The sequence below is a fragment of the Grus americana genome, chromosome 7 (assembly GCF_028858705.1).
Source record: "Grus americana isolate bGruAme1 chromosome 7, bGruAme1.mat, whole genome shotgun sequence".
In the NCBI taxonomy this organism is placed as follows: domain Eukaryota; kingdom Metazoa; phylum Chordata; class Aves; order Gruiformes; family Gruidae; genus Grus; species Grus americana.
This window is the reverse complement of record NC_072858.1, coordinates 35,800,343-35,826,787: the sequence shown is the minus strand read 5'-3', so window position 1 is coordinate 35,826,787 and position 26,445 is coordinate 35,800,343. Positions and strand designations below refer to the sequence as shown.

The following is a 26,445-nucleotide window of genomic DNA, read 5'->3' as shown; positions in this document are numbered from 1 at the left end:
TTCTTAGCAACTAAAAAAAGTGTCCTTTGAAAAGCTGGATTTGGAAGCAGAAGGAGACAGAGAAACATCCGAGAGATAATGAGAGGAAAAAGAGGTGAGAAACAAATAATTGCAGCCTGGTTTAGATCCAGAACTTACTTACTTGTGATGTCGTGATGTTCTCTTACATTGTACCAGCAGTGTTTGTGTATGGGTGTGATAAGCAGATCAGAGGGAGATTTGGGGAGAGATTTCTGGTGGCGCAGGAAGAAGTGGCTATGAAATAGGTAACTGGGGGAACCAGTTTCTACATCTGTAAATTGTTTCCTCTGTAATTAAACAAAACACAAATCATTGTGCTTCATGGATGGCATCTGCTCAGTAATGACACCATCAAATTTATTCAGGTGTGCTATATTGTACAAACCACTGCTTTTCTTACAATTTGATGTCTATTTTTAATAAACTGCTACCAAACACAGAAGTGTTTCTATGTTTACGTGCACTTAAGGAGCTGAAAATCTAAGAATTGCAAGCTTTTTCCATAATTACATATATGCACACAGATGGATGCCTTTGGATGTTTGGACTTCTCTTGCAGTTACTGTTGAATTACATCATCAAAGTGTCCAGTTTATACCCAGTTGAGATCTGATTTTTTTTTTTGAGTCCAGTGTAAAATCCCTGATAAAATAATTTAGTAACAGCAGCTAGCTTTGTGAAGCACTAAGTACTTTTCATCTTCAGATCACAGTGACAATTGTATATTGTTATTGTTTTACATATATAAAAATATATATTTATCTAATTATATGGTGTTTTGTTTGGGGATTTTTTAATATATACACCTCCTGCAGCTGGTCTCAACCAGCTGAAATTGGACAGAAATTGTACATTTTCATTAATTTCACTTTCATCAGGGTTGGCAAGAGAAGTCCAAACTTTCGGTTGGTAGGTAAAGGGAAGGGGTGTCTGTATGTGTGCAGAAGTGTAAGTATGGGAAGATCCCAGTTCTTAGATTTTCATCTCTATAAGTGTATGTAGACGTACAGACACTTGTGTGTTTTGTTGTTGCACATGTAAATATTTAATGCATATACGTACACATCAGTGTCAGACATGTACCAATATATCCCTTTGATGCTTTGCTTCCCACATTCTGTTGTTGCTATGATTAGTTTTGTCAGATTTCTGATTTAAGAACTTGTAGTCAGGGTTTCAGCTACTCGTCCACCTCCCAGGCTACACATACAGCTCCTCTCCTGACATACCTTCTCTTCTGTTCCTGTTTGACTTCTGCCTCATGTTCTCTTCTCTTCCATACTGTTTTAAGGTGTAGGTCCAAATTTGAAGAATTTGACAGGTAACATAATGTTCAGTAACTATGCAAGTAATATCAGCATTTTTTCCCTACTAACCATTTCAGGATTTCTCAGTTTCAGAAGTGTCATGACTGGGACGATGGAGCAACACTCTGCTATATAGATCTACATTAGGAAGCAAGAATTCCTCGGTGTTAAGCCACATGCTTTTTAAAATTGGTGACCAGCAATAGCACTTCTAGTGACAGTTATTTTGCAATGCTGTCGTGTTCACCTTTGACCCTACAGCCAAGTTTTCAGTGCCTGGATTTTTCTAACAAAGCTTATATATCTGACAAAATAATATATACGTGTATATATGTGAGCGTAGAAACAAGAGTGTTTTGCCCTTCTCATGTTTAAGTAGCTGTATTCCTACTTCATTAATCAAAGCAGAGAGAGGAAGAAAACACAGTGGATCATTAAGAACATAATAATAATTTAATAGTATCAAATAGTAACACAAATGAAGGACATTTTGTTTCTTGTTAGGCAGTCACATTGTATTTTACAGGGTCAGAAATGGCCTGCTTTGGGAAAAATGTGAAGAGGTCAGGAAGAGGCACGATCAGGGAAGGCTTTTGCAGACTGGTAGCCAGGGGCCATGCCACTTGAAAGCGGCTAGGGGTGATGGGGGAGGTGGGGCCATGCTGCTCTGAGGTGCAGTGCCTGAGGGGCAGTGGTGACCCGCGAATGAGAATCACTATTACGTAGGCACAGCACCAAAGATGAACTACAGAAATACCCTGGAGTCTTCATGATGTTATGTGAAATTACCAGAAGACTCAGATTTTCTTCAGAGACCACAAGAAGTGATCATGGTTTTCGTGAAATTCAGAGAATTTTGGACATTGCTATCAGAATTGAAATTGGTAGACACTAAAGGCCTTTGAAAAAAATCTACTTCTGTATTGTCTACTAAGTGCTGAGAAAAATTTTGCTTGCTCTATTTTAGTATTGAGTGGCAAAACACAGGAAGTAAAAGCAACAAAAAAAAAAAAATGACTAGGTTCCTCTTAGAGCAAATCCTTCTAAATAATAGCTTTATTTATTCTGTAAAGCTGGGGAAAGCACAAGGGATTTGGGGGGAGAAGGATGACCTAGATAAGAAAATTACCAACATGAGATCAACAATGAAGTATCTAGATAGTAGAACCTGTCCCAGAACAGAAAGCGAAAGAAATCATAGTACTGATATAAACTTGTATTGATGTAAAAAAAACTGCAGTAGATAGCATTTCTTTCAATTCCCCTTTAACTACCACACTCATGTAAAGGATTTAACTACCCCTGTGGATTATTGCACTGTCCTTCATTTTCAATATGGCTTTAGCCACAGCTCCATTATCATTCTGTAAAGGTCTGGGAGAAGAGGGAACTAGAATTGGCCTCCTGCCAGTTTAACTCAAAGGGAAAGTCTGGACTTTTGAACTCTTTATGTGTTTAGTATTTTTCCCCACTTCTTTGGTTTCTTCAAAGCTAGCACTGTAGAATTCATTGGGCTAATTATTGCAGGTTCATCCAGAAATTCTGTGTCACTTCCTGCTGTTCCCTGGAACAGGTGGTGGTTGCTGTGACAGAATAGAAGCCTTCAGGGTAAGACTTGCATGAAGCGAGATAAGATGTTGTTGTTGATAGACCATGTAACCCTATGCGTGTGTAAGTGCCATATAATCCTCTTGTGCCACATAACCCAGTGACTGCAGTTGAAGAGGAATTCCCATGTTGAGATTTTTCACAGAGCCTTACTGCTTATTCCATCATAATAAGCTGAAGCTTTAAGAAGCAAACCCAAACTTAATCCATCCTGTTGGCACTTGGTCTTCTCTTTTCTAAATTAAATCTTATGTCTTTCCAGGAATTCTCCTACAGAGACCTTGTTTCTGTAAAAAAGAGCAGAAGTGTTACTTCTCTGTGTTTACCATTTTCCCATTGCCTTTTCTTTTACAGCATTCCCGATGGATTTGTGATCCACTGAAACTCCAAATTGCTTCTTACTGTCCTATTGTGTAGGGACTTACTCTTCACTTGTATCTGTGCGTTTGATTTTCCTACCTGAGTGCACATACCCTTTCTTAATTGCATCTACTTTTTATTCCATGCTTTTCTCAATTCTTAATTCCAAGTCTGGCCTCCCAGCCTATTTCCTTCCCCTTCTACATCAGTATCAAGTTTAAGTTCATTAAACATTCTCTTTTTCCCTTCATTCAAGTCATAAATAAAGAACTGAGCAGTGCAAAAACCAAGGCAGATCCCAGCAAAACCAGGTTTCTTCTTCTCATTTTGCATCTCCTTTGCAATTATTTTGTCTAGACCACATTTTTTTTTAGGTAATTTGTGAAAATACAACAGGAGACAGTTTCAGAAGTCTGTCTGAAGATGCATGGTATTTACAGCTTCTAATCTTTCCAGTAGCTATAAAAGCTTATTGTACACTGGTCTGGCAATATTTATCCTTGAAAGATGTTGACTATTACTCATCTCTCTCTTAGATTCTGCATGCTTCCAGCTTGTTTGTTTGATTATGAATTGATAGGATTTATTGGTTCCCAGCAGACACCGTTTGGAACCAACAGACAAAAATGAGGTTGATTGCTCTGCCAACATTTGTACCAAGAGATTTTGAAGGGCAGCACTCAGAACTCCAACAGGGTCTGTGGCTGACTTCCACACACTCAAAGGTACCAATCCAATAAAACCAGTCTTGGCCAGATCAGCCCATGTAATACTCATTCACACAGTATATTTGTTTCATATATGTCACCCTACTCTTGCTGTAAAAAAAACATCTGCTTTTGGACCTCCTCTCCCTTATTCCTCTTTGAGGGAGGTGCAGACCTGATACATTGCCAGGGCAGGAAGGCAAAAGAGAGGGAAGAGAATCTTCTGTTTTAAACTCATTTTAATTTCCAGAATTATAGAACAGTTAGTAACATATGTGCTGCGTTCACATTGCCTGCAACTGCACCGACCCATTGCTGGGTCCATACAATCCAGGTATTTTTGTAAGTTCTAAATTCCTTTACTCACAAACGGTATTTATAGATAGGAAATACTATTTAATACAGAGAGTTTACAGTCATTTACCTCATACCTTTTAGTGTTTCTTCACACTGTCTTTTTCTTACCTGGCTACACTTTTATTTATATTACATTTATTTTGTTAATGGAACTGCTTCAGCCATTGCATCTGTAAATGTTGAGTGTGGGTTTGGCCTTTAATCAGTTACACTAGCAGTTTTGCTAGCATTAAGAGTTTTTTTTTCTCCTCCAAACCTGTAAACTCAGACTTGGATAGAAATTGAGTTGAAACTAGTATCTTTCTTGCTCCTGCATGCACAGCTGTAATAAAATGGTAATGGTCAGCTCCAGGATCCACCTGTACAATCAATAATTCTGTTCTCCCTGACTGACTTTCCTGAGGAACTCTGCTGCCTTGTCTAGGTATAACTGATAGAGACGTGCAGCCAGGTGTAATAAAAGGGGTTTTTGTTTACAGCCTTGATTCCAAAGAGGCATCATTTTCCACCCTTGAACACCAAGCACTTCACAAATTTCATCTAAAACCGTGCACATTGAGCAGGGAGCGGGAGACAAAACGATCTACAGAAATGTTAAACATGAGGTTACATCCCTCCTTCTGTGGGGTTTAGGCTCCTCTTTTCAGTTGAGATCTGTAAGTAGGTATCATTCCAGTCATTCCTTACAATCAAAAAAAAAAAAAAAGGCAAAACTGTGAAAAAAGATATGTTTAAAAATACTGCTAGGAGAGTAGTGTATTCTAGAGATAGATTGATGAGGTGTTTGCCCAGGAACTGGGAGTTTCTCTTCCTTTCAGCCTGGAGGGTTAAATCCACATTAGCCATGAGCCTTATACCTGTAAATTCTGATTGCGTGCCTGCTTTGTTTTTCTGAAGCCAAGCTACTGCAGGAATTGATTGCAAAACTGCAAAATTAATTCTAGAAAAAAAGTGATTCACTCAGTAAGTTAATAGAGCATTTCTAATGAGTGAGGTATGAATTCTGCGTCCTTATCCCTGCTCCCAGGACTTGACACAATTGCTAGATTAAACAAAGAAAAAGAAAAAATGAACTTAAGAAACAGCTCATGGAGTAGAGACCAGAATGTATGATGGGAATCCAGATTTCTTATCTATGTCAGTATTAGAAGCATTTTCCAGAGCAGCAGTCAGAAGGTAAAAGAAATTAGAAACACACTGTGTATTTCGTTGGGGAGGAACTACAGAAGGCACAAGTGGAACCACAGAATGTAGTGACAACTGAATTAACTAAATCCTGCAGTGTATATAAAATGTAATTAATTTGTTGAGGAATATCTTTCTATCTCTGTGGATAAGATAATAGATGTACCTTATAAAACTAAACAAACTGATAGCAATATAGTTAACGCACTTTCCCCAAGAGTGGACACACACCTTAAGTAACATCGTAGTCACCTGGATGAGTGCTCTGACCTTCTTCACAAAGTCAAGAACTGTTCCAGTTCATTCCCAACAGTCAGCCTCATCCAGGCCAAGCCTGAACCCTAACTGATGATACAGGCTGGGGTTGCTCAGATGGACATTGTTCTGGGGTTGGCCGGGGTTGCCAGGCTGGATCCATTGCTGAGCTTTGGTTGGAACAGCAAGGACCAAAGAGGTAGATGTATTGCTGGTCTGTACTGGCTTGGAGTCAGTGCTGCGTTCTGCAGTATCCCCACAAACCTAGAATTACATTGGGAGCTGTTGGGATTTGCTGAGCTAGAAATTAGGACTGATAATGCAGTGGTCAGTGGCTGAAGCTCAAGAATTTCATGTGACAAAGACCACTCAGGTTGTGCTTTGGGGATGGCAGTAGTTGCGAAGCTTAAGTTCACGCCTTGAAATGCTTGCAGTGCTATGAAATGCTTATGTTTGATGGTAGTTCATGGTGTTAGTTAGACGTATTTTAGGTAGGAATTTATTTTTTGAGACTGACCAGTTGGTAGAGCTCCCTATTGTTGTTTCTGATGCAGGGGAAATACAAAACATTTCCTGAGGTGAGTACAGTGAGTAGGGGTAAGCCACTCAGTTTTGCTCAGACACAGAAGACACTCTATTCCTGGAAAATGTGCCAGCAAAAGATTTGACATAAGACTACAAGTTTCTGTAGTCTTTTTCTCTAAGAATGAAGAGAATGTTTTCGGTTGTTACTTTTCAGAGTGAAATTCCAGTGTGAAGGACAAAAGAAAATAGTACTGGATACTGCTGCCTGCTAATCGTTGTTACATTTGCGCAGACAGGGATGGAGTTACTCTGCAGATACACTGTTTATTGTGGCTTGGAGCAAGAATGATTAGACTGAGAGGCTTAGATCGCTCTTTCATAATTTTGCAAAACTCTCAGTGTCGTACCAGTTAACATGGTCCAGCTATTTTCTTCTTCTGATTGTACCTTCCAAGAAACATTTCTGTGAAACTTTTTTTCCTCCTACAACTTTGTTGAGATATTCTAAACTGAACTTAGTTGGACATCTCAAATTATTTATGATCCATTCCTAGTTTCCTCATTGGATAGAGCAGGTGATTAAAGAGATGTAGTAACAATCCATCGCTACCTTGGGGGCATATAATTGCTCGTAAATACAGTACTTTCTGTCTCATCTTTGTTTTCACAGCCTTGAATGTTTTCACGACATACTTGGCTAGTAAGGTTTTTATGCTTGGAAATATTGAAGTGTGAGGAAAACAGATATAGTAGATCTTCCATGCAATGAATCAAAATCAGGCACTGAGAGTCAACTATAGACTGTGAACCCAATGAAATCATTGGGAAAAAATTTCAGTAAACGCATAGCTGAGTGTGTGTTGGCTTTGAAAATTACGGGGACTGGAAGCAGGGGAAAAAAGATAAGGCTGACTTAAAAAGTACATGGACACCATAACAAAGAAATCAGTATTTCTCTTACAAAAGAGGGAAAAAGATGGAAAACCCCGTGAAGGAGAAATTTTGTGATGTTGTTGACCAGCAGATGGTACATGGTGGGAAGGTATTTTTTTTTTTACCAGTTCTTAAGCATCTGTTATAGGTGCAGAGCTACATGTCCTAAGGTTCTGCATGCAGGTCTGTATTATCTATAGTAATTGGTTATTATCTATATTTACTAAAATTTATAGTAATTTGGTTATTTTTTTAACAACTGGACCAGTACCACAATAGTCTCACAGATGAGGCAGGGATGCTTCAGCACCTGGTGGGTAGATGGATGGATGGACTACATTTGTAGAATGAAAGGGACGTTGGTACAAAGATATGGAGAGGGAGCTAAGTGAAATATCTGAAAAAAATTCCAGACAGTGAGATGGATAGCTCAGGGAAACAGCCTCCCAAGCCAAGTGTTTTTTCATACTTCAAATTTGTCAGAAAAAATGCAAGTAAAGACAAAACTGGTAGGAAGCCGTCTGCTGGCTAGGGAAAACAACCTAGATGATTTAATAGACTTTTTGTGTCTGTAACATCTGGATTCAGGGAGTTAATCTGAGCTAGTGGCATTCCAAATCGACTGATCTGGTGCTAAATCAGGAAAACTGGGAATTCACAAAATGCATTTGCAGTCTGTTAGCATGTGTGTCCTACAAGCCTCTCTTGCTCATGCTTCCTCCTTTGCCCCACTCCTTACTTGGAAATTTCTATATCAGATGGGTTTAAACCCTTCAGTCTTTCCTTACTGGTCGTGTTTACCACATGTCTAATCATCCTGTCTGCACGGTCTCCAATCATGTCAAAACTTTCTTCATGGAAGCCCACTCAGAACTGCAGCTGCAGTCTTAGCAAAACTGAGAAAGCAAAAGGAAAACTCTGGTTTCAGTATCTACCTATTTCTGTGCCTTGGTGTGGCATCTGCTATTTTCATAACCTCATGGACGTTTGTGCAGACTGACCAACTGTAATAACTCCTGTATCTTTTTTAAAATCTGCTATATAGGCTATATCTCTCTCTTTCTATGCAGTTGATTATTTATGTCCAAAGTTAGAGTTTGCAGTTAGCCCCATAGAAATTTCATCCTTTTTTTCCTGTTTCTTCCATTTGGCTGGTGAGTCAGCAGATTTGGTGTCTTCTCCCAAGTAATCTTGTAAAAGTATTTTGTGAATAGAATTGTCAGACATCATAAACTGGGACTAATGGCTCATTATGCCATACCCCAAGGCAATTAAACTTGTACTTTATTTAAATGGGCCTGGATTTTATGTGAAGGTAAAAAAAGGAGCACAGATACTTCTTGTTGGTTGGGCAGAAATGGAGCCCTCTTTGTATGTCTAACTTAACACGCTGGGTTTTAAATGCTTTAATATAAGCCTAAGGCACTCTTATATGATATTTCTAAGCATTTATTTCAAGACTTAGCTGTGATTTATAGCTCATAAGCATCCTGCCCCGCATTTTTTAATGTAGTAGAGAAGAACTTGAACCATCGGTGCAAATTAGGTGGCAAGTGGAGCAGAAGTCTTGTCAGTCCTCACTGGTGAGTGTTCCTCTAATGGCTCTCATGGTGGCTGTATTTGTGGTGGAAAGAAATACTTTCATTTGTTTGAAATATCTTTCTTGGGTAAGGTTGCTCCATTCTCATTAGCCACATCCTCTGAGGGACTTGCATAGGTACAAGAAAGTTGCTACTTTAATTGAATACCTTCACCTTCAAAATACTTGGCCAGGTTAACTTCAGATGTTAAAAAAGCTGTTGGCTGATAGAGGAATTACCTAAGCAGAAGTTACTTCCACCGTTAGCCATCTCTTCTGCTTCTTCAGCTCTGGATTATGTTCACCTTTTCTGTTGTTTGACTGGTAGACTGGGTTGTAACTTTACAGGAGGGTATGGGCTGCTTGTAGTTTGTACAGCACCTAAAGGACTTGTTATGTACAACTGACTTCGCTATGGCCTTTAGAACTTGCCAGAATGCAAATAGCCATGAAAAACTAACCAGTGGACTGAAGTGGTGGGAAGGCTCAGTGTGCACTCGTAAGAGCTCAGTTGTGTTGCAAAGGCTTAGAAGGGAAAATACCAGGAAGGGCAAGTGAAGGGCGTGGTGAAGTTTGAAGTACTTAGTCTGGATGCATGGGATTGCACTTGCAAATTTATTCCCCACATACACTATTACTCTTCTATAAACTGGTCAGTTTCCTGGTTCTCCATACCAAGAAGATACCTCTCTCTAGAAAAATAACATGTAAAACACCCGATTCTAGGTATGTGGGCTTCAAAAGTTGAGAATAAGGAAATGTAATTTGTAAGGTATGCTTTTTCCCCCAAAGATCAACAAATCGTTGCTTGCTAAGGAATATATTTAACCAGGAAAGGAAGACATTAAACATTATCTGCCATGTTGTGTTGTCATCACTGTCTGTTTACTGAATGAAATGTTTCTGTAACTACATATGATAATATTTTTAGGCTAAATGAGTTTTTTACTGGAATGGTTTGCTTTCTTGGAAAGAGTCTTCTGATTTGAACAAAGAAGTATAGTCATTTTTTTAAATGTTTCTATTTCCTTTGTCCATTGCAGAAATTATAAATTGATCTGAGGCCTTCAGGAATTAATTGTTTACATAATTATTCTTCTCAAAGGTGTTAAACCCAAAGTTGGTTTGAGCAGGATTGCTCACTCCATACCTGTGCGAAGTGTAATTCAGTGTTGATTTTAGTTTGGTTGAAGTGTTTATGCAGTGAAGCAGCTTGTCATGGTTTAACTTGGCAGGCAGCTAACACAACCACACACCCCACAGCTAACACAACCACACAGCCATTTGCTCACAGACCAGACGCACGCACCACGTACCACACACACACACACCACAACACAGCTAATACCACCACACAGCCATTTGTTCACACACCACATATTCACTCACACAACACCCCCCCACACATCTAACACAAACAGCCATTTGCTCACACACCACATACCCCCCCACACACCCCTAACACAACCACACATGTGTTCGCTCACATAACACACACCCACACAACACACAGAGCTAACACAACTACAGCCATTCATTCACACCACACCCCCACCACATACCCAGCCAACACAACCACGCAGCCATTTGCTTACACACCACATGCACACTGCACCACACCACACACGCACCCCCCCCACATAGCTCACAACCATAGTCATTTGCTCACGCACATGCCACGCACACAGAGCTAACACATCTACACAGCCATTTGCTCACACACACCCCACATGCACACCACAGAGCTCACACAGCTCACACACACCTGCTTCCACACATTCACTCACACAACACACACAACCCAACCCCCACGCATTCACTCACATATCACACACACACAAAACACACAGCTAACGCAACCACAGTCATTTGTTCATACACTACACCAGATACAGCCATTAGCGCGCACAACACACACCCCACACACAACCATTCACTCACAGAACACACAGCTAACACAACTGCACAGCCATTTGCTTACACCACACACCCACAGCTAACAAAACCACACAGCCATTCACTCACACCACCCACAGACCACACACACCACACAGACACAGCCATTCGCTCGCCCAACACACACAGGCTAACAGAACCACACAGCCATTTGCTCACACATAACACATACACATTCACTCACACACCACACCTCACACTGCCCCCTCCCGCCATTTGTTCACACACAGGCCACAAAAACTGCCTTTCACTCACACAACAGACCACACACACACCAACAGCTAACACAACCACACCGCCAGTTGCTTAGACACACGTGCTAAGACAACCACACAGCCATTTTTTCACACACACACAAACCCACCACACGCACAGCTAAGGCAACTACACAGCCGTTTGCTCACATGCAACACATACACAGACATTCGCTCACACCCCACCCCACCCCTGCCCCGCCATTTGCTCATAGGCCACAAAAACTGCCATTCACTCGCACAACACACACCGCACACACACCGAGAGTTAATACAAGCACACAGCCATTTGCTTACAAACCACGTACCACACACAGAGCCATTTGCTCACATACACCCCCACACACAGACATTTGCTCAAACATCACACTACACACACACACCCCCCTCACACATACAGACATTTGCTCACACACAGACACAGCCATTCACTCACACCATGCACAAACAGAGCTAACACAACCACACAGCCATTTGCTCACGCACAACACATAAACATTCACTCACACAACACACACTGCACACACACCAAGAGCTAACACAACCACACCATTTGCTTACAAACCACATACCATATACACCTCCCACACAGAGCTAACACAACCACACAGCCATTTCCTCACCACCCCCCCAGCTAACACAACCACACAGCCATTTGCCCACACAGGCAACACGCAGACACAGCCATTCACTCACACACCACACACAGAGCTAATACAAACCCACAGCCATTTGCTTACACACACACAACTATTCGCTGACACAACACATGCCACAAACACACAACATACACAGCTACCACCACCACATGGCCATTCACTCACACAACACACGTACCAAACACACAACTGCCACACGCAACAGACACAGCCTTTTGCTCACACAATACGCCCACCACACGCCTCCCACAGAGGTAACACAACCACACTGCCATTTGCTCACACAAACACAGCACACACCTCCCACACCCCCCCCCCAACACAACCACAGAGCCTTTCACTGATGCAGTACACACATGCACAGCCACTCGCTCACACACCACACACACAGCCATTTGCTCACACAACCTGTGTTACCCCCCCCCCCCGAGCTAACACAGCCACACAGCCATTTGCTCACACACTACCCACGTACCACCCAAACTCCCCCCCAACACAGGCAATACAGACACAGCCATTCACTCGCACAAAACACCACAGACACAAGCAGGTAACTCAGCCATTCACTCACACACACTCCACACACACACACACAGAGCCATTTGCACACAGAACGCCTATCACACATATAGCTAACACAACCACACATGCACCCCCACACGCAGCCATTTGCTGACACAACACACACAACACATAGACACAACCATTCACTCACAATACACACGACACACAGCTAATACAACCACACAGTCATTTGCTCATACAGCATACCCACCCACCCAGCCATTCGCTCACACAAGACACACACACACACACCCCCCCCCACCCCAGACGCAGAACTAACACGATACAGGCATTAGCTCACATAAAACACACACATACACAACCCCCCAGTGGGATGGGGGAAAGAGTTGAAAAGGAGAATCTCATGGGTTGAGTTTAATAGGACAGAAAAGGAAGATGATAATAATAATGTAACTATAACAATATGTAAATCAACTGATGAACAGCACAGTTGCTCACCACCTGAAGCCAATACTTAGCTAGTTCTCAAGCTGCCCTGCCTCCCAGTCCAACCCCCCCCAGTTATATACTGAGCATGAGGTCATGGTATGGATTATCCCTTTGACCAGTTTGGGTCACCTGTCCTGGCCGTGTCCCCTCCCAGCTTCTGGGCACCTCCCCCCCCCCCGCCCCGCCTTCTCATTGGCAGGGCAGTATGAGAAGCTGAAAAGTCCTAGACTGCCTGGCAACAACTAAACTATTAGTGTGTTATCAATATTATTCTCATCCTAAATCCAAACCACAGCACTATACCTGCTGCTAGGAAGAAAATTACCTCTATTCCTGATGAAATCAGGAGAAAGCTGAAGTACAAGACACTGTGAAGATAATGGTTGTCAATATTACCTATCTTAAGTAGTCACATTTTACTTCTTAGGCTCTAGAGACATTCTCATGTAACTAAAGGGTTTGTGGTTGCTGGGGTCTTTTTTTTTTGGGGGGGTGGGGGGGTGGAGAGAGGCGTTTGTACAAAAACAAACAAACAAAAAGGCTGGATTCTTGACAAACTCTTCACAAGAACTTTACAATTTTCCTAAACTGAAATTTGTTCTTTGAACAATTCATGAAAGTATTTGGAATGTACTTTGAGATATGGTATCTCTGTATTTTGAGTGACATTTATTGGTTTTAATTGCAGCCCTGTTCATACATTTCTATTCATGCTTGTATACACCACTTTTAAATAAAAAAAAAAAACACCCCACCTAGTTTTTCTGACCAGACATCCATAATGAGTCTCAGAATACATCACTCTGCTGAACTTTCTTTGAACATATTTACTAGAAAATTCCTATAAGAGAAAGGACCTTCATATAACCACAGGAAAAGCAAACAGAACAAGTACTCATTCTCATGATTTGGCATGCATTGTGCCTCCAGTATGAAGAATCTGTGTCACATCTTTCTAGTACTTCTGCATCCATTGATGCCAAAAATACCAGTTTGTGGGACATGAAAACAAAACAGTTGGGAGGGGGATGGGGGGGGTTTAATTAATGTTGTTTCTGTAGGGATTAGTTGTTTTATTCAGTTGAGCTCATCTGTGCCTAATTTGCATGGATATGATTTATTCTCGGTTTTTGAATAATGTAATTGGGTTCTTTGTTTCATTTGAAGGGGTAGAGGACCACTGAAAAACACATCTGATGTAATTAATGCAGCAAAAATGATTTCAGAATCAGGATCAAGGATGGATATCCTAGCACGGCTGATTGCCAATCAGGTAGGATATTTATGCAGCAATGCATTGAACTTTGTCACAGATTAATCCAACCACAGAACTGCCAAACCTAAGAAGGTCGCTTACAAAAGTGCTTGTAACAGATGTACCTGTCTGATTTTCCTTCTCAATTTCTGAAGCGATGGATACATACATCCTGTCTTAATTGTATGTGTGGATTCTCTTCTTCATCAACATGTCTGTTTATATACATTTACAAACATACATAAAGGTATGTGTACATATATCACAGATGTATATGTACAGATATTTATCTACATATGTACTTGTACATATATTTGTAAGCTGCTTTAAGCTATCAATGCAACATTTTAAAGATACAGTGTGTATATATATATATATATTCATAGTCCCTTTAAGCTATGAACACAACATTTTAGATGTGGTTTAGACCTTTTTTTAGACACAAGTCCATTCTTGACGTCTTTGGGTAAAGTCCCCAGAAACAACTTGAGTTGTTTCAGGTGAGTCAGTTTAGCTGTGGGAACAGGGGGTTGTTACATTGGCATGACCAGGCGCTAGCACCATGCTTTGTGAGGTTACTGACTTTTCTTCTTTGTCTTTAAAAACTGTTTTCCACTCTAATCTCTGTATATGTTATGGAATCTGCTTTTGCTGTAACTAAGTTGTCTTTCCTGTCTGTCCCCACAACACTGGCCATTTCTGTGGGGCATTGATGTCAAATGGTTTTCCATGAGTCAAGAGTTTTGGCCTCTGCATACCTGCAGAGGTGGGTTTTTAGCATTTAAAAGAAATATGTATCATTATGAAACGCAACGTGTTAGAGCTATATGGTCTACTTTATTTCCACTGGATTTTTTAAAGCATCAGATAGGTCAAAAAACCCCACCAAAAAAACCAAACCAGGATCTATGTAAATCAACATGCATGCTCGATTTCCTGCCTAGTAGCTTAGTAAATGAATACACCAAGCAACTCATAACATGCACCCACTTTACTAAGTAAGGTTGGTTGTTTTGGGGCCAGACGGTGCCAAGAAAAGAGTGTAGTGACATCTCAGTGTGCAAGTATCAAATCTGAAGCATTTACATTCCTAGTCTTTGTGACTGCCTTTTAGGCGCAGGTTAGCATGGTATAGTCACTGTCTTCCACAGCCTCACATCCTGTCTCTCTTCCCCCATACACAATGCTTGCTGTTCTAATAGCTATGAAGCAGCGACAATCTGTTAGTGTTTTCTGTCATATGTCTCTCTGAATTGCAGATAAAAAGACAAAGAATTTTTATTCTCAATCTATACAGTTGTGATCTGATTTGTGGAAAAAAAACAGTTAAAATGTCTTGAGTCCCCATTTCTGATTTTGACAGATGCTCTTCCAGCACACGTCTCTTATCAAGAGCAATCTTGCCTTTACTCCTCCTATTACAAAGACGTGCAGTATGATCCTCTCATTCCTCAGATGGCTAGAAATCTTTTAACTTCTATAACCTTTTTTGCCTGTGCCAAGTCATACTTTAACTTTCAGAGCTCTTCCCTGTGGTGGTTTTTTTTCATCTCCAAGGTATTTGTAAAGACCAGTAATTCCTTTTCTCCGCTGTTGTTTTGCCAAATTTCCTGTGCCCTGCTCTCTTGGGGTCCTAAAATAAAATAAACTTTAGATTCCTCTGGGCTACCTAATAGCTGTTCTCTGAATTTGGTCCAAACTGAAGAAACCCCTCAAGAATTTGGTGCCCAGACTGGACCATGAATTCCATCAAGGTTTTATGATTGCCTTTCTCAGCAGCATTAATACTTTTTAGTGGAATATTTCACCTGTTGTCTTTTAGTAACATCTAAATTATGTGGAATTTTTATTCCACGTATAAATGGATTTGCATGATTTGCTTCAAAAGTGAAAATAGATAGCCCTACTCGTACCAATTTTCCTTGCCTTCCTCCTGCGTGAACTTTTCATGGCACTTTTTTCCACTACTTGCTAGTGAGCTTACGCTACTCTCTAAGTATCAACACTTCTGATACTGGCATTTAATTAAGCCAGATCACTTTACTGTTCACAGTTGTCCCATGACTCAACTATTACTCTGTCTTTGCAGTTAACAGGACCACGGTAATGTATGACAGCATTTTTGGTATTCAAAGCTACATGCAGGGAAGAAAAGCAAAAAAAATCTTGCTCTATTTTCTCCATCTAGTTTCAGACCTGAGTAAGAACCCAAAAGAAGCAATCATTGCATAATGAAGAATCGTTGTATCTCTTTGACCTTTTCCTTTTCATAAAACATTTTCAATTTAATTATTTTGGTTCATACTCCATGTAAGTTAAGAGAATAAAAATTGAGAACTGTGGAATTACATCATTCATACAGTTTTTCTGTAGGGAGGAAAAAACCCCAAAACCCAGCAACCCCACCCCCCCAAAACTGTGTTTGCAGTATTTTATAACTCATCAGCCACAACAGCACCTCTCTGATACCTTTTTCTGCATTTCAGATTTTTATAAGCCCCTCTTTCTGCGTTTGAAGGAAGGGGACACAGTGTGATACAATTAGCAGAATTCAGTTGTATTTCAGGCCGTACTCACAGCACTTTTAATAATAGAATCATAGACCATCTAGTTCCAACCCTCTGCCATGGGCAGGGACACCCTCCACTAGACCAGGTTGCCCAAAGCCCCATCCAACCTGGTCTTGAACACTTCCAGGGATGGGGCATCCACAGCTTCTCTGGGCAACCTGTCCCAGTGCCTCACCACTCTCATCATAAAAAATTTCTTCCTTACAGCTAGTCTAAATCTATCCTCCTTTAATTTAATACCATTACCTCTCATCCTGACACTACATGCCCTTGTAAACACTCCTGCTCCATCTTTTAAGATGACTCAGAGTTAACAACTGAGAAAATAATCACAGTACAGCATCAACATAATCCTAAGCAAATTAATCACAAGTACATTGATAATAGTTTAAAATAAGTTTGTTTAGTTTAAAATAAGATTGTTTCACATTCATTGTCAAATTCATGACCTAAAAGCCCTAAGATAATTAAGGCAGTTGTTAGTACATCCTGGTTTTAATGGAATGTGCTGTCAATTCGATTAAGATCTTTATTAAAACCTCCTCAGTATTCCAGTTGTTTTTTTGCCAGGAGGTGCTGGTGTGTTACGATCCCAGTAAGAAAGGCGCTCAGACTCTGTGAGGTGTCATTTAAAATGCTATTTGTAGAGCTAACACTGTAAGGAAAGAATATTGTAGCTAATCTTAGATCCTTTTCAGTGGTGGGAACCTCTGGTGGTGTAGCATCAAACAGGCCTCCAATCTGTGCACAGCATGCTTGGCAGACCCTGTCCACTGTAGAGATTCCTCCATTTTGGTCGTTCAAGCTATTATAAATTAAATTATTGTCTTACAAGGAAGCAGTAATTTCCACTGTCAAACAAGCTGTTCACATGAGAACTACTTTCTGCAGTCCTGGATAAAGGCAAGGATACACAAGTGTCCTAATCACCAGAACCAAGGGGGGCTGCCCACAAGCTCCTCTGCTGCCGGACATTAGCTAAGCGTATGCTGCAGTCAAGGGATTTGTGCACCACAGCACAGCCTGAAGGCAGCAGAGCATGGCGCAGCATAGGCCTGGCCTGATTCAGGTGGGTCACGAATCCTCAATGTACAGTAGTCTCTCAGTCAGGATTACACATCAAGGCACTAAAATGTTAACTACTTTTAAATTCTGGAATTGATCCCTACCAATATGAAACAGCTCTTTCTATAGCACCAGATAGTCTCCTGACTTAGCTGCCAATTCCATGTATTTTAGAAAAGTTTTCCTGAAAATAACGTTAAAAAGCCATCCTTTAAAATGATTAGCTGATAAATATGATGCAAGCAGATGTGCCAAAAATATCTTCTGATTACAGGATCATCTTACCTAAAAACCTACAGTTAACAAATAGTTACAAAAAAATTATACATTGATATTTATAGTAGTGGGCCTGTGTGTGATTGTACCCACTATTAATCACCAGGAAGACAGAGTCAGAAATGCTACTGACTTTGTTAACAAAGGGGTGAAATTAAAGCAAAGCAAAGCATTACTTAATCTTTTGTGCCACTGCTGTGCTTTTCACTTGGATTATGAATGTTGTTTTTCACTGTCTTTTTAATCACTGCATAATTTACCAAATCACTTGGAGGTTTCTGTAGATATAATTTCTATTAGGTAAACCACCACTGCATCTTTTGGATGCAAGTCAGTTCTGATCCCCTTCTTTTGGAAGGCCCTTGTTAACACCTCACTACCTTCCCCTATATGTATGGGAAAGAACCTCTCCTAATTTACCAGGATCTCTAGCTGAGAATGTGAGACATGGAACTAGTAACCATCAATTGCCTCTGGGATGATTAAACTAAGAATTTATTAACTGTCCTTCTGTTGCAGCCTAGTGTCTGGTTTCACTAGTGAGCAAGTGTTGCTTGTACCAGATGCTTCTGAGCAGTATGTAGAGGATTCCTTATGGAGTATCCTCTCAACAGAGTACATGTCTTTCTAACATCTGTTTATGGTTGACTGAGCTATGCTATAAGGCATGAGGCTTTAATTAATTTTTTTTGTAGTACTTTATCTTGCTCAAAGTAGTGTAGAATGTTATCTGTACCCCTGTAAATGCCTCTTCTTTATATTGTGTTGGTTCCTGCCTTGATCGTATTGTCTTGTAAAGTTTTATGGGTAAAGTACGTAAAAATGAGCACGCTTGGTCAGACCATAGGTTCATTTGGGCCAATACCCTGTTGCTGACAGTAGTTAATAATCAATACGTACAGAACTTGGTGAGATAATGGCATGCATTTCATGATACTTCCACAATATGGTCTCCCAACCTCCAGCAGCCATTTAAGAATTTTACTTAACCAAACATATTTTTTGATACACTTAATACATTAAATAGTCTTTGATACTTTTTCATTAAGTTGTCCAGTAACTCTTTTAACCCATGTAAGCTTTTAGTATGACCATTCTGCAACTTAACACCACGGTGTTAAGAATCATCTCCTTTTGTTTTGAACTCAGGCTAGTTACTTTTAACAACCTTTTGGTTTTGTATTGGAGGAAAGAATACCTGTTGGCATGAAAATCTTTGTTGTCCTTTTCCTATTTTCTTATGTGCCTTGTAGAGGGGAAAGATGCACCATATATACATGGGGTAGTAATGCTGTGTGTATACCCCCCCCGAATTGTACAGCTGCATAATTACATTTTAGAAGTCTTTTCCTAATAATGCCTAGCATTTGCTCTTTTTGAATGCTACTGAGTACTGAACCAGTGTTTTCATAGAACTGTTTTAATCTCAAGGTCTTGTTCTTGAGTGGCAATTTCCCAGTCTTTGATGCATTTCATCTTCAGCATTCCTAAAATGTTACATATTTCTTCTCTAATGGTATCTAAGGAAGACAGTAAGTGTGACTGGCCTGGCAATATTATTATATAAAAGAGTACTATATAATAAGGTTAAATTATTCTTGTTTCGGAACTTCTGTAATTGACATTGTCACTATTTGAAGGGGATGAGACTCTATATCAGCACCCTATCTGCTTATGTCTTGAGTTTTTCTGGGGGTGGGGGGGCGGAAATCACAGTGTATTTTAAGAAAAGAAAAAAATGGAAGAGAACCATCTTCTTCTAGGAGATGCACTAATGCACCCTATCTTGATACAATTAATTCTGATGCTTAAAGGGATTACAGTTGCTTTTGACTGGAAGGACAAATTTTTATTAATTAAAATAAAACAATGAGTATTAAGTTTTCTAATCAGTCACTGAGATACCAGTATTTGAATACTGGTTTGTGCAGTTCTTAAAGCAGTGTTGATTAAAGAAGAAACAAAGACATATTTTAGTATTTTAGTTTTCCATAATACACTAACACTTTGAAAACGCCACACATACGAAAGAACGTCAAGAAACTTCTCTTTTTCTTCCAAACTACACCGAGTACAGAAAACATTTTAGCAAGGGATCTAGCAGAACACGAGGCAAGGACTGACATTAATTCAGATTAATTCAAAATTGCTCACTTTAATCTTGGTTATTCATTCCTAAGTCTAAAACATGAACTTGTTTGCTTAACCAAACATATTGCATAGTCATGAAGAGTAGAATCGTCACGCTCCCATTTTAAAAAGTATCAGCTTTCTTCAGCAAAGCCAGTAGTTTAGGTAAAGTATTTGACAAATTAAATAGAATCGGTGCTTTTGCTGACTTGTGTCAGGTTTGGATTTAAATCCATTGACCACAATTCCGTAAGACGAAATGTATAACTAACTATACAAACCCATAGATGATTGTCGCCACTGCAGTTGGCAGGAATGTAGCTTTTCTATTTTAATATACAAAGTTGAACACAATTTCCTATCAAAAGAAAGTGACCATATTTATAATGTAAGTAAAGCCCAGAGGCTTTTTCTCTGAAAAACTGTAGGGATCTATTTCTTATTTAGCACGCTCACTTTTTACAGCTGTGGTAGCAAGATAGGGACTCAGCATTCACCTAAATATCTCCTTATTCTGATAGAGCAATGAAAAGCAGCTTTAGAACAAATGCATACCAGGCCTTAGGTGTCTAGCCTGGTACTCACAGAGCAGTATTTCCCTTCCAAGTACTCCCAGGTATTTTGGGAGTTCACAGAAGTGAGAGTAGAAAGATGCTATTTTTATTAAAAAACCTGTGGTGTTAAAAGTATTGAAATCAGTGAATTTTTTTCTAAGACATTCTTATTTTCCTGTTCACACTGATACAGAAGATCTGCAGATCAAGCTGGAATAAACTCTGGATACAACACAAAAAACCACAGATCATATTATAAAACATAATTTTATATAAATGTTAACAGTGGTCTGCATTTATGTTTACATTTGCCCACATAAGTATCACTGTTAATGTAGGTATCCTCTTGAAAAGAAATCATAACCTCTTAGGAATGGAAGGGACAGTAATTATTCCCTACATTAAGGAATTTGTTTAGAAATATTGCTAAGGCAAGTGCAGTGGTGTTAAATAAAAAGTGAATATAGGGAAGTTTCGGATTATTCACAGCTTCTCCAATTATATTGTTGAAAAGCTTCACAAGAGGAATGAACTACACAACCTGATACAGCTGCAGTGAAAAGCAGTGCTACAGTCATGTACAACTGGAATATTCTTTCAGTGAAGTATTAACCTGATGTCTGAGATGACATTTTGAATTAGCAATTGCTGATGTGCTTTATTCATTGCTCTTTTCCTAATCTTCAGTGTCCAGACCAATCATGCAAACAGGATTTGTTGGCTTACCTAGAACAGATCAAGCTTTATTCCCATCAGCTCAAAATCTGCAGTCAAGTTAAAGCAGAAATCCAGAATCTAGGTGGAGAGCTCATCATGTCTGCTGTAAGTAGAAAAATGGTGCAAGTTACTCTGTTAATCAAAATAAAATTAAATTAGAGTTGTGCTTTCCTGTGCTTGCAAGATATTCCAGTGTAGTCCTGTATCTTGTTTTATTCCCCACTGTTTTTTACACTCACTTAACATAGAGAATCTAAGACAGTGAAGCATAAGACTTAAAAAAAGCAATCACTTGTGGGTTTTTTTTGTTTTAAATTCTCAAAACATATTATTCTTCACTGTTATTCTGGAGTAATTTGGTTTTAAGAACTGTAACCCATTTTTAAGATAGTGGTTCATTTACTCACACATACGAAGTATGCACATATGTGAGTCTGTACACAAATCCCCAGAGATGTACTTCTAGTTCAGAAGGAAATGATGAAGGACATTCTACATCTCTACAGGAATAAAGAAAAGAGCAAAGTGACTTGATTCTTGAGTACATGTCTTGATTTTGCATTAATTTATGAGTCATTAGCTCCATTACAGCTAAGTATCATTAGCCATGGAAAAGATAGTGTTTATGATTTTGTGGGACTTTTATGCATATGTCCTCAGCACAAATCTGATCACAGGCATTCATATAATGCCTTCACCTTCACATATTCTTTATTAGTAGTGTTATTACCTGTAGCACACGGGATTATGATTTCAAGACATAAATGGTATGGAAACCAGGTAACAAAAGCCTCCCACACCACATTCTTACCATTTCAATACTTCTGTCTTTATGATAACTTCACATTCACATAGTCTGGAATATATATATATATCTAAAACTATTAGTACATTTTATGTGGTTTATAAGCTAATCAGCAATGAAGCCTCTATTGCTGATGTGAGATTTGAAACACTGATTTTTGTAGAATCTTTTTGTTGGCTATTCAAATGATGATTCAGAGACCATATTTAAACCTCTGAAATCTACAGTTAAGTAATTTTGAATTGAATGTATACTTTCTGAAACAAATACTTGTTTTCACTTGGGTTGTAAATTAATCAAGTTTATCTTCATTATCTGTTTCTTCTTTCTTTTTGCAAGCAGTTCCATGAGTAGCGTGGGTTAATAAAGCCAGATTTCACTGTTTGATGCCCTTTGTGCATGAGTCTTCCGCTATCAATGCTCTCAACTTCCCCGTGTTGTCTTTAACCTACCTCCAGTGGTCCCACACAACAGAAATCGACGTATCCCTCTGTGCTTAGAGGCCTTGTGTCAGTACTTCATTCTCCGACTTGGCTGCACATAAACTACATCTTTCTTAGAGTACTAGTGCTAGAGATTAGCTACTTTCCAAGTTAAAAAGTTACCAGAGGACTGACAAGTGATCAAATGCACAACACAAATAAATAAACCTTTTTCGCTTACAAAACTAATTAGAAGATAGAGCTTCTTGCACATCACATTGTATATCTGATTTGAATTGTCCACTACTTCGGCAAATTTGAATTCACATGGATCCTTGACCTACAAAAATCTGCATACCACCTGATACATACAACCTGTAATTATCTTCATCCTGTTTCCATTACTGAGCGCAACTGATTGGTGGACTCACTGCAAGAAATTTTGGAAGCCTAATTTGGTTCTTGCTCATCTTTTCTCCCACTGTAATGATACTCACATTGTTTTCTTTACCATTTTATTGTGTCAACCATATGTCAACAGTGGGAAGTACATAATCCTGGTGCAAAAATGTTAATTCTGAAAAGGAAACCCCAAACTTAACTTCATTCGTAATCCCAGAGAGATGACTATAGATCTTAATCCTGTTTCAAGAAAGGAGGATGAGGACATACACTCTGTGTATCCAGAAACTGCAGTTCAGGAAAGCAGTTACTTGTTACTGAGCTTAACTCAGTCTCAATTCAATAAACACACTTAAACAGGTGATTAGCTTGGAGTCAGTGGAAATTAAGAACATGCTTAGAGTTCTGGACAGTTTTGGAAGTGTTATATGACAGTTTTGGAAGTGTTACATGGAGTCAGGGTGAGATGCTGTAAATTCTGGTTGATGTTCTGTTAAAGCAATCTTGGAAAATGTTCCAACAGTGATTGTATTTTTTTTTAACCATGGGTGATACAGTTAAGCCTATAAAAGAGAGAAAAATTGCCAGCCAATGCTCCAAGGAAGCCATGCTCTCAACCAAACAAAACCTTTCAAAGTCAGTGGAGACATACCTGGTGGGTATCAGTGGTTATAAAAAGATTCTATAAAATTTTAAAAAAAAAGTCTCGCTGGTCCAAATGTCTGTTATTGGGAGGGACAGGGTATTCATGACTGACTGTGCTCAACTGTCCCTTTTCAGTTACAGTTGTGGTTATGTGAAACCGCAACCAAACCAAACCAAACTCTGATGTCTTTCCTATAAGGTTTGTCATAATCTATATGTAAATGAACTGTTTGTGTTTGACTTGCTTCAATTTTAGGAGAATCTTGTGTGGATAAAGTGAAAAGCAGAAAGGGAGACAAATTCACTACAGATACAAAAAAAGGCTGATTATTGAAATTTTTTTTTTAAACGCTGGTGCAAATTCTGGCTTTGAAAGTCCATGTGGAGGCTTCAGAATTTGATCATGTAGGTTAGCTGGCCTTGGAACAAGTGACAAAACAAAGTTCTGCATAAACAAGCACAGAGGTTCTCTCTCTCTGTCTTCCCCTCCCCAGCCCCAAGAAGATCTGGGAGCATAGTAAGGAAAAAACTATAGAAAATAGGCACACAGAACATTTGTGCCCAGATTATCTGTCAGGTATCTGGTCAGGCAGCTGAATTTCTTCTTCTTCTAGCCAAAAGGGGGTTTATGGTTTATGCAAGACTACTAAATCTCCAGATTTTGTTCACATGAAATCAATAGCAAAGTTCTTTTTTCAAGGAGTCAGAACTGTAGTTGGAATAGGATTATATTCTCCCCAGTCCTCATCTTCTCTCATTTAGCTGTTTATGTTAATAAAGAATGAGAATCAGAAAAAGTGACATCAGGCATGATTAAGAAAAAAAAAAAAAAAAGAGTTCATGCCCTTGCAGGTAGGAAAGTTTTCATTATGTATTAAGTAAAAAAGTCACGAGTTTCAAAATATCTGAAACTGTATCCATCCTCTGGATAGTGAAGATGTATAGGAAAAGTGTATTAGAAAGGGCATTAGGAAATAGTCATACTTACAGGTTCCTCCATTTTTTGCTTTCACTGTTCCCCTGCGATTTCTCTCTTCTGTACCCATATACATGTGTGTTCAAGATTGAACCACCTGAATTTTGGTCATACCTCAGCTGTCTGTTGTTGGCTCCTCACAGTTCCCTTCTGTTGGCTCCTCTCTGGCTCACAGGCTGTGATAGGTGTATGCAAAGAGAAGAGCTGAGGAGGAAAGCTCCTCTCCTGTGAGAAATTACAGATTTCCACATTCAGATGGTTAATACCAACTTCCACACTGGCAAGTCAACTTTGCTGTACAAAGTGAGAATGATTGAGCAAAAGCTGGTGACAGACCAGCAATCCACACATAAAAGCACAGTTGTATGGATGTAATGTGGCACTTACATCCACCCCACACTTCCCATCCTCCAATAGTAAGAGCTGTGCACAGAGATCTTGGATTTAAATCAGCCTCAAGCAATTTTAAGGTTTTTTTCCTCACAAGTAGTGGTTCATGAAAAAAATTTTGAAATCCTCTACTGAAGCCTAGAGACCAAGTCAGAGGAAAGAATAGAGGGATGAAGAGCAGAAAATGTAGTGTTACTCTATCACATATTTGTAGATCTGTAAAAGAAAGAACTATCGTCTTGAAACACAGCTAAGTCACATCATTTGTCTTACCGGTTTCTTCTGGATGATGCTATGGAGGAACAAGTAAAGTAGACATAAAATGGAATTACATATTAACCTTATTTACTACTATCTAACAGTAGTCAGCAATGCCACAGTATAAGGGCACCTGTATTTCTGTCAACAGGAAAACGGATTCTCATCTATAGAAGCACTGTACCTAAGGAGGTACTGGTGACTGCCAGCATAGTTCAGTTTGGGACTTACTCCCATGATAACAGAGCATTAGGCATATGAAAAAGTATGTTGTAATCCACAAACGCAGCTCACAGTTATTCAGTCTCTATATCAGATTATCAATCTTCAGTTGTTTTTCATGTGTCCCCCTGTGCCCCTGGTCTTTGTCTTCCCTGTAACACTCCCTTGACAACCTCCCCTGGAAAGTTTCTTACTTAATACCCCTGCTGTGTCATTAGTGTAGGTTACATAGGCCAATTTGCCTGGGGTAGCTGGCATGTTTGAGGAGTATCCAGCTGACAGACCTCCTAACTGCTCTCTTGTGGCTTTTTGACCTTGGGCCATATAATCTTGTAGTCTGTTACTACAGTTATGCAGACACCTGCCTTTCTCACAGTCCTTCCCAGAGCTCCAGTACCTTCATTCTAGTCAGTGGCACAAGAATGCTCAGAGTTATGGTGGTTATAAAGGGTCATGTACAGATAAAGAGAGGACGAGATGTATGAATCATTAGCTTCTACTTCATCATTCACTGTGGGTTTGTTTTTTTCATTCATTAAAAATTCCTTGATCAGTATGTAAGTAAGTCTTTCATGCTCCCATAAAATACTTCATTTTTTTTATTTTAATAATGCAGCTAGCATTGCCAATTTGTAAGCTGCACAAGTAAAAATGGTGAGGATTCAGTAACTCTTCACTAGGTGTGATTAAACAGGAAATGTACAATTCCTTCTATTAATTAGAATAAATTTGTGCCTCTTTAGGCACAGAATAATGGAGTAACATTTGCAGTATGCAGATTGACAGTAATTGCATTCATTTATGTAGATAATCTGATAATTCATTTACAAGTACTGCACAACGATAGGCTTCCACATTAACAGCTTGCTTTTTTCCCAACAGTGGCTTTAAATAAGGGGAATTATATCACAGGGCAGAAAAATTAACATATCTTATATGTGACCATCATGGTCTCTTGACTTCTACCATGCAATTCTGGTTTGTGCTATTTATAGTCTTTATCTTCTATTTAATTTTATATTGTATTCTGCAAGGGAG

At 39.4% G+C, this 26,445-nt stretch overlaps 1 protein-coding gene and 1 long non-coding RNA gene across 7 annotated transcripts in view; one reads left to right on the top strand and one right to left on the bottom strand.

Moving 5' to 3' along the window:
* Positions 1–26,445, top strand: part of CTNNA3 (catenin alpha 3) — a 512,488-nt gene that overhangs the window by 475,273 nt on the left and 10,770 nt on the right. For 4 of the 5 annotated variants that reach the window (XM_054832089.1, XM_054832088.1, XM_054832090.1 and 1 more), the window contains 2 exons: positions 13,888–13,993; positions 21,258–21,392. In XM_054832089.1, the coding sequence (XP_054688064.1) occupies positions 13,888–13,993; positions 21,258–21,392 (241 nt within the window). Of the gene's footprint in view, positions 1–13,887; positions 13,994–21,257; positions 21,393–26,445 lie in introns of those variants that run through there. The other variant, XR_008577888.1, reaches the window with a different exon arrangement.
* LOC129208780 (uncharacterized) lies at positions 1,714–24,749 on the bottom strand. Of its 2 annotated transcripts, none has more exons than XR_008577890.1 (3): positions 24,652–24,749; positions 21,297–21,390; positions 1,714–3,223 (listed from the first exon to the last, which is right to left on the bottom strand). It is a non-coding gene; the product is annotated as an uncharacterized LOC129208780 (long non-coding RNA). The 2 variants fall into 2 exon arrangements; XR_008577889.1 differs by lacking the exon at positions 24,652–24,749 and adding an exon at positions 24,550–24,645.